Raw genomic sequence first — 12,488 nt, 5'->3', positions numbered from 1 at the left:
CAAGTAGTGTGTGCTATGGCACAATATTTTGTTTCTAACAGAAAATTTTAACAACATTCATGATGCTTGAGGTTTCAAAAATGGGAACCGGGCAGGATTTTTTTTCAACGTATAAAAATATCCAAGGTTTTTGCTAATACATTGAAATGAACGATTTTGAGATAATTAGAAGAGCATGGGTATTAAACAAGGCTCACACGAGACCAACTATTGCGCGCATTGGAAGGTCAAGAACATCACGTGATACCAACTGGACAATGGTAAAGGGTAATCCCATCGAGACAACTATTTGCTATTGTCCCATTGTAAACATGTGATGAGGTAGGCGTGCCCTTCCAATGCGCGCAATAGTTGGCCTCGTGTGAATGCTGGTTTGTTACTATGGCTTCTTCTATACTATTATTAGTCGATTTTTTGAAAGAGGTGTGCTTTTTTTAATATTTTTTACTTCCAAAGTATAAAGAAAGTTCTGATAAGAAAATGAAGTTTGTGCTTAAATTTGCAAATTCTTAAAAAGCTGACATCAAAAATTTGAGTAAATAATTCTTTTTAAAACGAGAACAATTAAAACTGCTCATTTATGTAGAAAAATAAAATGAAATCCAATGCACAAATCGAAATTCTTATTAAAATTATTTTCTTATAAATCGAAATTATCTTAAATTTTATTCCTCAAACAATTATTTTAATATTATTTTTTAATTTTCAGTTTTTCTTAACATTTACCATTTTATCAATAAAACACTAACAATTATGCTAACAATCCATTCGAAGGACTGCCAGTGGAACTAGAGGATTGCTTGGGTCGCCATATTGGCGACATACTCGGGGTTTCCAACTCTCTGGCACGAACCATCATCTTTTAAGGAGCTCAGTGATCTCGAATAATCTGGTATTTCGAGTTTCAAAATGGTGTCTCGGCCTGTTGAAAAAGATTTAGACAAAATCTTGAAGCTGGCGGGTCTGGATGGAACGGACGGCGACTCTGAAGGTGACACAAAAATTGTTGTCGTCGGAAACAAGGGATCGGGCAAGACCAGCTTCATCGAGTGCTTTGTGACAGAAGAGTGCATCTATCCAGAACTAAACCAGCCTCGGCAATGGCGAAAATCTGTTGGCTTTGGAGGCGATAGGAAACTTATTGATTTCGTGCTAAGGGAACTTCCAGCTTCCGATGATCTTGCTCACATCCGAGCTCGGGCGTACCGAAACTCTCGGGCGGTAGTTATTTGTTACTCGATAGCGGACCGTGAGAGTTGGGAGGCTATTCCGAAATGGCACGAAGAAGTGAAGCAATTTCTGCCGGATGCGAAAGTGTTCGTGGTTGGCAACAAAATGGAACAGAGGAAAAATGAGACCCCCGTATCTCGAAAGGAAGGGAAAGACATGGCCAGATCGATTGGAGCTGATAAGTACTATGAAATCTCGGCCTACACCGGTAAATATGTTCCTGACGTAGTGCTCAGCATCGAAGAGAGACTGAAACCTTCGAAATGACAGGCCTGAAAAGGAATCTACTTTCAGGTTCACTCAAAATCGACAAAATTTCATGGTTGGAAAAATTCTATGGACTTGCTGATTTTAAATATATTTGAAGATTTTTTTTAGTAAGTTTTGTATCAAAACTTTATTACTGCATTTTAAAACAATGTTTTTTTTACATAAAATCTTTTTAAACTGAAATGCTTACTTTTATATATCCATTTAAGAGTAAATTCAGTATTATGTGCATTCATCTAAATTTTATCTTTAATGAAAAGGCAACTTCAAATAAGGGTAGGAGTTGCTTTAATGGTATGACATGAGGTAAGGTATTCTTCAAATTACACTAGGTTGTCGGAATCATTTTGTTGAAGAACTTTGCATGAAAATAATTTTTTGCATATTTGATCAAATATTACTGACTTTTATATATGAAATGTGTAAACATATTCCCAAATCCATTTATCTCAACTCTACTTCAAAATTCTGCATGTTACCATACAGAATTCTTTCAGTTGTGATAGATGAGTTAATGCCATAGTTAATAATTGCGAACCACCTTTATTCGCGAATTTATTTATTCTAAAATTGTAAGAAATCGGAAAGAATTTGGCAGAGATGGTTAAATGTTGTCAAACAAATGCAAAGGGCAAAGCAAGCTCTGTCCTGTGGTCTTCTTATGTTTTATAATATTTTGGATTGGACATTCTGTTGTGCATGATGTTGTGCAAAGAATGCATCGGTTTTAAAATATATAACCATTTGAAATCGGAAACTTTTTTTTCTGAAGTTATTGACGAATATTTTATCTCTTAATAACTCGTAAAAATTCAACACTTGTCAAATTGACTATTGAAATAACTGGGACCAAAACGTGCATTAAATATCAATTTATTTGACGTGTATTTTAAGTCATAAGGATATATATTCTGGTTAGCGTTAATAAGGAGATTATCTGTTTAAAGTATACAAAGTGCATTTGAAGGAAATCTATTCACAGAATAGAATGTGTGCATGCTCCAAAATATATAGGATTAAATGTTTAAATAAAATCAGTACCACTTTTGAGTAATTGATATTACTATGTTTTAACAAATTTAAATGCAAGTCAAAGATAATTATGAAAATTCAGAAAAGAAATACAGTCGTATTTAGCTGAAAATTGTGTTTCAAGTAAACCGAATCCGATACTTGGTTTTAGATAGTCATTTTTAGAATTTCAACGGTATTGGAGATATGTCGAGATACCATGCTATAATGAAAATACATTAACTGCGATTCTAAACATGGAAATTAATTTTAACTATCGAAACAAAAATAATTTCTTTAACAGAATTGCAAATCTCCAAAATCTCGCGTGAAATTTGTCCTTTTTATTAAATGAAAGTGGCAGCAAATTATTTTTTGCAAAACTTGCGAAACCTTTTTAGAATGCGTGCATAAATTGTGAACAGTATTTACATTTAACCCTCCAATTGCTTATCTCGCGATTTCCGCGGGTTGTCAATCGGTCCATTTTTTTTTTAATTGCATCCCACGTTTTTCTCAGTTTAGAATGTTTATTTTTATGATTGCAGATTTTTATTATCGTGTAACATATAGCATCATTTCACTCTGTTTGAAAAATATTTGAATTTATTGGCAAACATCGCATCTAAATAGTGATTTTATAAAGTCAAAGGGTTAGTCCTCGTCTAGCTTTGTGTAGTTTGAGCTGCGTTCTTTCTCCTGTACACTACTGTCTTAGATATTTTAAAATTGGATTCATTTCCAATGAATGTTTTTACTTTCAATTTTTTTCATCTACATACTTAAGAATGTTTTTCATATATCTTGAAATAATAAGTTTTGGAAATTCCATTATAACTAAAGGCTCGTTCATTAGATTGAAGCATAGTAATGCGATAAGAAAGATTTTAGCTCATTTTTTCCCTTTCCTTTTTATATAAAATAATGAACCTATCCGATTAATGAACCCCTCCTATAGCTGGTGTCCATAATTCGTGATCTAAACGTTAAACGGTGACTGGAATGAGGAAAATATTGAACATGGCAATATTCAGCATAGATTATGCAACCAAATGTCAGAAATCGGGCATGTTAAGTGGAAATACAAAACTGTTTTCACTCCGGTTAAGCGAAAACATTTCTATTTTCTAAGAGTCTGATTCAGTCGGAGAATCCAATTTCTTGCAAGCGGACATTCGAGGGGCGTTTCGAGCTGTGATCATTTGATCATACCCTGGACAAAAGTGAAGAAATGTTCGTGGAGTGCTTTCGTCTCGATTTTGTCACATACTTCCAACATGCGAGGCGTTCAGTTACATTAATCAATAAGGAGAAAATTTAAATAAGCAGTAATGTAAAGCAGTAGACCCATAAAGCCACGTAATTCCCATATATCCAAATTGAGAAAATCTGACTTCTTTTGGTCTATATTTTTGCTAATTGCAGTAAATTTGAAATTTGTATATTTTGTAATCATAAGTAACATATCGGCCGAGAAAATATAGGTCCAGGCTCCATTTTCAGTCGGCTATAAATGTTGAAAAGTAGGAAGAATTCTGGACAGCCTCAAAATAATTAGTGGCTGAGGTGTCCGGGAGTATGAACTCACTAATGGCTGATTGGAACACTTGAAATAAATTCTCATGCCAACCATGTCGTCGTCTTCTTTTGAATTTACGTCCAAATTTTCTTCACTTTCTTGTTCACTTCTTTTTTTTCCATGATCGCTTATAATCGTTCTGCTTCGCTAATATCGGAATCATCTTACGACATTTCGCTTCTTCAAACCATTGCTTTACAGTTTTATCAAAATCCGGATCACATGGCCGAATTTTTTCCCAGAAGCTCTTGATTGGGTATTATTAACTTCTTTTAAAACAACAATATGCTATTTTAGACAAATGCAGCGAATTGCAATGCGAAATACGTAGAAATGAACTGGTGCGTTATATATTTTTACAATCACACTTTCAGAAACGTGGAGTCAATGAATAATTAAGAACGAAAAACTTGGAAAAGAATAGCTTATACGTACGTATTCCTACTTAGACTTTTAGCAGTATATTATGCAGCTAAAAGAACAGCTTGAAAGTATTGAGGAGATAATTGCATCCAAAGATCAAAAACAACGTGATAATCTGATCACGGTGGAAATTATTCAAAACTCAAATAATAATGTGAACGGACTAAGGATTCCAAAATGTTGTGGCTGAATACTTTCCAGACTGTTGCAAACGAACTTTTGGAAACGTTCCGCTGGAAATCGGTAATGAATATAAGATTGCATGTTATTCGAAAGAAGATTCCAGTACGGACGCAAAGTGTTGATGTAGGCGTGTTGATGACAATAAATGACAGCAATGTAGGAAGTCTGATAAATGCTTGCTGTAATAAATATTTATCACGAAGTAGCTGATTATTTCCAGAATAGATTATCCATTCAAAGTGCATTAGATATGAATTGTGGGTCTCATAGATTCAAATTGAAAGGCACTAATAGTCGAATCGATGAAGTGCATGAAAGTGAGTTGAAGAGTGCCTTCTTAATAAAAGAAAAACATGAACTACCTGTTTTAATATTATAAACTTTTTTTTCCTTTGTTAGACAAGGATAACTACTAGTTATTTGATGTTTGGGGCGAATTAAGATTGTTAAGTGAGAGCTAGTTTGACTCGGGAAACAAAACAAACAAAAAAAATCCTTTACCCAAAAATGATTGGTACTAATTGCGCGCATAAATTGTGTTTGTACCGTGTTTGAACAAATATACTACACTCCATTTGCTATTTTTAAAGACAAATATTTGTATTAATTGAGAAACAAACAAATGTACGCTTACCAAACCTTTGTATTAATTATTAAACTTCTGAGCTATTATTGTGCATTTCTATCGTAAAAGATTTGCAGGAAAAATTTATTGTAATTTTCTTATGAGCATTAATTGAAAATATGTATTATCTCTATGACTATTCCTCCTGATAAATGAAGTCTGTCTTTATATTGTACAATTAAATCAATTTTGTAGATTTCAATCGCTTTTTGAGAGAAACCCATTCAAAGAAAATCTATTTGGTGGTTCGAGTAAATTTTGATTATAATCGTTCGGTGAATTCGCACGATAGATTCACAAAAATGGGAAATACACGCCAAGGATCTATATTTCTTTATTATTGATTGCTATATAAAGTATTAACGATCTTACTCGAGGTCGAGCAATGTCGAGATGAAAGCTTCAGGACGACAGCTTCTAATTATTTTGATTTTTTTCCCCTTTCTTTGTCCGTTATTAGTCTGTGATAGAGGTTTTCACTTTTCGAATAGCGAATGAGTGGGCCGGGTTTGTGATAAACTTTACCGATTTTTAAAAAAATTATTTCTGAAACAGTTTGATATACAAATGTATCATACTGTAAAAACATTTTCGATGAACTTTATATTCAGTTGAATAACGCATTACATATAAGACTTGGTGCTGTGCGGTATACGGTTGGAAATAGTGCAGAAATAGTAACGTTTGAATGAAAGAAAAGGATCTATTGTGGCATTCGTTCAGTGTATTAAAGTTATAATTATCTAATTTTCAAAGAGTGGCTGGTAAAAATTTCAAGCAGGTAAATGTCTGTAATTCGATGCATGGTAAACACCACGGAAGTGGTAAAGCCAGATCATCGAAGACTTGCAACTTTTGAGCCCTTCGAAAAACGGACGTTTTTTAAATGTATCAAGTTTTGTGTTTTTATTTATAATTTTATGTACATGTTCATGATTTATAATGTTCATGTACTTGAATGTATTCAAATTAAAATAATTTAAATTGTAGAACAGTATTCTTAAATTTTTTCTCTTCATGTTTTAAGATTCGCTTGCAGATGTTTTTGTTTGTATTTTGTCTGAATATTTGTAAGTCAACAAAATACATTTCTATTCAAATATTTAGAAAAACATCTAAGAAAAATTCGTAATATTTTTTTATTATTTTGTTTAAAAAAAATCAAATTGAAATTTTTTTAATGCAAATTACTTAAACTCGTGGGAAAAAAAACCCCCCAAAATCTTTGCTAATTCAGTTTATCGTGATGTTTGATCCTTAAAAATTAATTATACGATGATTTCATTAAAAAAAAAATATAATTTGGATGGAGAAAACAAGAGGTCTGAACTTGGATTGCACAAGAGGTATTTTTATAACTGGCATTTTGTCTTTCTTTTTTGCTATTTTAGGGATGTGCGAAAATTATTTAATTTTTTAATCTCCTGTTTCTTATTCGCTTTTGTTATTTTTACTATTTGGTAGTATAGTAATGACTTTTCTTTTTAATGGCTTACAATATTTGGTAAAAACGCATGGAAATCAGGCTTTCACCCATTTAAGTATGTGTTTCGATCTCTTCGGAAAATGCGTATCTAAATTGTGTTTCAAAATTTTAGCGATGACGAGTCTACTCGTTAAACAAGTATGTGTAATATGAAATTACGTTGTAATGCAATGACTTTTATTTTTTTAAATTTCAATAATCGCGTTTATTTATTTACTTACACTAACATACATATTTTGCCTATGAACGAAAAGAAACATAAAAAAAAATTATTATTTTAATTTTCTGTTAGAGAATGGTATTGAGCAAAGCAGGGTACAACGCATAATAATCTTTTATTCGTACCTTTGATTTCGACTTGGCCTCAAAATATTTTAAACATCTTGAAATTTATGAATATGTTTGAGTGTTTACTAAAATTGTAATTCAAATTTCAAATTGTCACTACTTATTACTCCTAACGAATAAACTCGTCATAACTCAAAATGTTGTACTTTTTCCATGACGAGTATACTCGTTAAAAACAGTTAATTGGTTAAATCATTTTTTGATGACACATCAATTTACTTTAAATGCAATTCTTTTTCTTTCCGTATTTCTTTTAATATTGATTTATGACAAAATTTCACAACGCTACAAAAATTGGCCGCATATCGCGTGTTTGTTGCATTTGTATGATATGTTTCTCCACTTCTTTATATACAATGTGTGTGATGTTTCACTTATTACTTCATGTATATAAAATGCACTTTCTGGGGGGGGGGGAAGCAGGCGAGCTTTAAAACGTTCTTAAAATGAGCTTTGTTCTTCTCCTGATGTCCAAGCCTGATATTTTTTAAAGTTCTTTGTTGAATTCATGATCAAGGGAGTGATAAACTCCAACTAGGAAATCGGATAAGAGGAAAAAAAGGTACGGAAACTCATTTAGAATTTATACAGCTTCAGGAGCGAATTTTCTTTGAATTTAGCTGATTCAGCATTTATCTCTCTCGAACGTATAGACTGAAAAAGAAAATGCACGCAACATAGACATTAAAGTGTATTTCGAATTCAAGTGATTAGAAACTAATTAATTTTAAATAGAATTAATACAACCCACCGCTTCCTCAAGTTTCACATTAAGAATCCTGATCTTTTTCTACCGGTTCGAACCCAGATCTATAATGATTCGATTTTTAAATTCAGATTCGTCTGCTGCCTTGAATTTCATCCTTGCACTTAAACAAAAAAGATTTCTCTATAAATAAGAGCATTAAAGTTAGTTGGTTCTTATGGATTCAAATACAGCTTGTTCCAAACCCTGTTTTTGTTCAGTTTTACGGCCCTGCTTGTCTTTCCGTATTACGTTACCTTCCGTTTGATAGCCATAATTATATGCGTACGCGCCCATCTATTATATACTACATGTAATGTTGCCTCATAATACTTAAATCCTAATTAATTTCTATTCTTATCTTAAGTTAATCCCTATTTCTATGTTCTAAAATTTTATTTTTTGACCCAATTCCCATTGTTTTATTTGCTTTTAGTTCACGCTCTCTAAAGTGGATGACTAACAGAGCTCTTAAAATTCAAAAGCAGATATTTAAAAAAAAAAAAAACTTCTAAAGATAATTTTTTTTAATCTGTTGACTAACTCATTCTTATTGAAACACTCAATAATAATTACAACTCTTAGTCGATTGCAAGGAATTTGCCTTAATAGATGCGGCGAATCACTGAGGAGATCCAGATGAGATAAATATCTCTATCGAAAAGAACGTAAAGACTTCTGCAACTCAATGGAAACTCAGAATGGAAAAGGAATCTGACTTGTAAGACGAGGAAGATTTTGCAGAAACACTTCAATGAACACACTGATGAATTTCTGCCTTGCGGAACATCAGCTCGCATGTAGCAATACGCAAGAAGATATTATTACAAATCTATAATGTTGCTTTCCAACAGGGTTATTTCAATCACTGGAAAGACAGTTTTACGGTGAGCTCTGTTGGATTCTGATCGGATGCCGAATCAGTGATCCCAGACCTTGGCGACAAATTTGGCGACTAAATAGATAATACTGGAATCGACCAGAATTTTGGTAATAGAACCAGTAGGAACCGAGATATGCCCGATTGTTCCAGAATCTTCTCTGTCCGGCTCTGGGAAATATTCAAGGATGGCAGTCTAAGCTGAAGACAGTCGTGGATAGAGTCGTCGAGAGGTTTAGTGTCACATAGTGAGTCAACGGCGAATAGTCCAGCGAAGCGCAAGTGTTGAGTGGAGCTCAAGCGACTGCTGAATTGAGCTGTGTGCTGAATCTGGTGTGGAAGCAGCATCGAGTCGTGTGTGGAGTAGCATGTCGTGTAGTAGTGAGTCAGCAGCTGGATACAGCTAAAGCGAGGAGACAGTTGAGAATTGCAGGCGTTTGGAGGGATAGTAGAGTGAAACTACGTAGATTCCCTCCTACTACTGCATTCTGTCTGGCCGCTTTGTGTGCTGTGGTTATTACTACCGATTACTACTTTTGGGCTACTGTATATTGTAGTGTGCTGCTGTGTATTGAGTGTGTTCGTCTGTGTATATACGTATCTGTGTATTTGTTTCTTCGTGTAAAGTCCAGAATTTACTGGAATAAATATTTTAAAGGACTGATTCTTTATCGACTAACGAATCAAAAGAACCCCGAATTCATAACAATATTTATCGCCTTTCACGACAGCTGCACACACACACACACACACACACACACACACACACACACACACACACAGCAGACTGCATCAAGAGCTCCAATTCATGAGGCATCCTCTCGTTAATCATCAAGGTATTATTCTAATAATATATACTGAGTGACCATAAAATAACTTTCCCTATTTGGTGGCATCTGCAGCTAAAACGAATGAAAGAAGTTAAACCACATTTCACATATACAGACTTTGGAAGGATAAGAAAAAAAATTAGTAATGAAAGTTGCCGATAGGAGTAATATTGGCGCTGCTGTCACGTAGAATGAGGATTGATTATGTAAAATTCCTAGTGCGTGCGTGACAGCAGCAGCACGTATTCCTTGTAAAAGGGGAAAAGCAAACAACCTGTTTGCAATTCGTTCTTGACTGTTGATGTGCGCTTAATATGGGCCCTACCTTACCTCAGCATGCTTTATTGGCAAAATTGTTCTACACTAGATAGTGTAATGCTGTGGTCTCTCTTAAGTAAACCCGCATATCTTGAAACGGAACATAAGACAGGCTGTTATGAACATCGAGACTGACAGATTTACACGCAACAGTGGGGAACGTTATACATCGTATGCAATATGTTGTACACAGAGAAGTTCAGAATAAATAAAATGTTGCATAGCGTCCAAAGAACCTTAATATTGATGAATAAAATATTAATTTCTGTGAGTTTCAGGAATTCATTCATAACTGTACCCCCACAGTGCCAGTATTTACACTATCGGCAACTTTTGGTACTATTTTTTTTTCTGCGGAATTCATTTTAACATACTTTCCACAATCTGTATATCAAATGTGGTTTCAGGTCGTTCATTCGTTTTAGTTGCAGGTACCGCTAAACAGGGAAAATTATTTTTAGGCTACCCTGTATATAGTCAGCTTAAATTTATAATTGTCTTTATTTAAGACAAGAAAAAAATGGCGATTTAGAAGTTGTAGCATTACATAGTGCTAATAAGAATTCGAAATATTCCACATCTTTTAACGCCAAAAATAAATTTAAGTAAAATTTAAAGGTGTTTTAATTGTGGTAAAAATACTCTTTTTTTAACCCTTCTTTGCATGATGATGGAAATTTCCATCATAACATTTACAGAACAAAAAATTATACTCAAAACAGGTGTATTATAAATTGGTAGTTGCTGGCAACTTTTTCTCTCGACTATTACATAATAAGGAACGTAGCTATAAAAAAAATCAAATGTCGCAGTCATTAGCGGATTTGAACTTGTCATTCCGCTGTTTGTTGTAGTTGGAAGAAACATGCGATATCTTGAATATTTTTTAAAAAACTAATCTGAGATTTTTTTTTCTTTTTTTTTTTTTTTGCTAATAAAAGATAACTTAGATGGGAAATCCATTATAAGTTCTATCGATTGTCTAATTACATTTGATATCGAAATTTTGTTTATTTAAAAAATTCTAAAATTATGCATTCATTAGTTGGAAAATTAGCTAGAAATTTTAAAGACAGGGACATTGTAGATTTTGTGCTGAGCTTAACATGTTAATTTGCATGATGATGGATATTTCTATCATACTATTTTTAATTATTTTTTATTATATATTTTTCCTATATTTTTTAAAACATTTTTCCATCCAGAGCTTGAATTATATCATCCTGATTTGGTTCACACACACAAAAAAAAGCATGCAAAGTAGGGTTAAGGCCAAGAAACCGAATAATCTAAATGTAAATTCTGAATCGCTTTATAATGGATTTAAAATAAATTGAAGCTTTGAGCTAATTGGATAATAAAATGAATTGGACATCGCAATCACTTTTATAAGAACGTAAAAAAAATGACGTTAGTTTGCTGAAACTAATGGAAGTCGAAGGAACTATTAAATTACTCTTTATAAGGAGTACACAAATAGTTAATTTTGGCGACTGCATTACATTAGTTAAACTGAGACACAAATGGATGCCGGACATGCTACAATATTTAGTATATGGTGTGTGTGTTTTAGAAGTAAAGAAAAAAAAATTGATATATATTCGAAAAGAAGGCAGTATGTTATTTTCGGCTCGAAAGGAAAGTGCTTCATATTATGCTCACTTTTATTTTATTTTCCAAATAAAAAAAATTAATTGCATTAATTATATAGAATAAAAACAATTCAGAGAAATGACATCGCACATTTTGTCGTATTCATTCCAGATATATTGTTAATAACAAATAAAAATAACAGTAAAAAATGTAAAAATGGCAACATACCCATTTTTAACCCTTTATATACCGAATTATTTTACCGTCAATTTTTCAACTCTATTTTTGTTTCATTTGTTACATTTTGGTCCTAAATAAGCCTAGGAAAGAGGGAAAAACTTTTTAATCAATTAAAATTTCTTAATTAATAACAAAGGATTTTTTTTATTTCTGCTTTTAGCTAATACCTATTACTTGCTAGCGGAACTACACTCTACGACTTAGTTTGATCACCGTTCGAAAAAACAGTCATGTTACAAAGATATGACTTTTAACGGTACATTCAAGTACCGTTGGTAAATAAAGGGTTAAAAATGAGAAACTGAATTGCAAATTTCCAAAAGCTAAATGATTATCACACTTTTGCACACGAATGCACACAATCTCGAGGAAACCTTAGAACCTTTATCTTTACAATCTCCCATGCATGAAATCTATCGGGATCATAAAAAAATTCTAACTCGAGATATTGATGAATCAGATCTTCATGAATTCGAAAAACACATTTTTGGCATTGTTTGTCTGGCAGTGAAACTTAAAAATGTTTTCAGCTAGACGGATGAAATTTAGTATATGAAGACTAAATGTAAATGAAATCCATTCAGAGGAAGTATCTGTCTGTCTGGACGAGTATAAATGAACTTCAAAATTACAAAATATAAAGAGTTAGATTTATAAAATTTGATACACAGGTTTAGCGTCTACAGTGTAGATTGTTATGAAATTTTGAACCAAATTTGTCAAAGGA

General features: G+C 32.9%; 1 protein-coding gene across 2 annotated transcripts in view; it reads left to right on the top strand.

The window, feature by feature from the left end:
* Positions 1 to 12,488, top strand: part of LOC129988210 (rho-related GTP-binding protein RhoE-like) — a 41,657-nt gene that overhangs the window by 25,016 nt on the left and 4,153 nt on the right. Inside the window, exon 1 of one of the 2 annotated variants that reach the window (XM_056096374.1) lies at positions 898 to 1,607. The exons of the other annotated variant lie outside the window; for it this stretch is intronic. Within the exon in view, the coding sequence (XP_055952349.1) occupies positions 910 to 1,497 (588 nt within the window). The 5' untranslated portion in view covers positions 898 to 909 and the 3' untranslated portion in view covers positions 1,498 to 1,607. Of the gene's footprint in view, positions 1 to 897; positions 1,608 to 12,488 lie in introns of those variants that run through there. 2 annotated transcript variants of the gene reach the window in all.

This window comes from Argiope bruennichi, chromosome 10 (assembly GCF_947563725.1).
Source record: "Argiope bruennichi chromosome 10, qqArgBrue1.1, whole genome shotgun sequence".
NCBI classification, from domain to species: Eukaryota; Metazoa; Arthropoda; class Arachnida; order Araneae; family Araneidae; genus Argiope; species Argiope bruennichi.
Note: the sequence above shows the minus strand (reverse complement) of the source record. Positions and strands in the feature narration are given on the sequence as shown.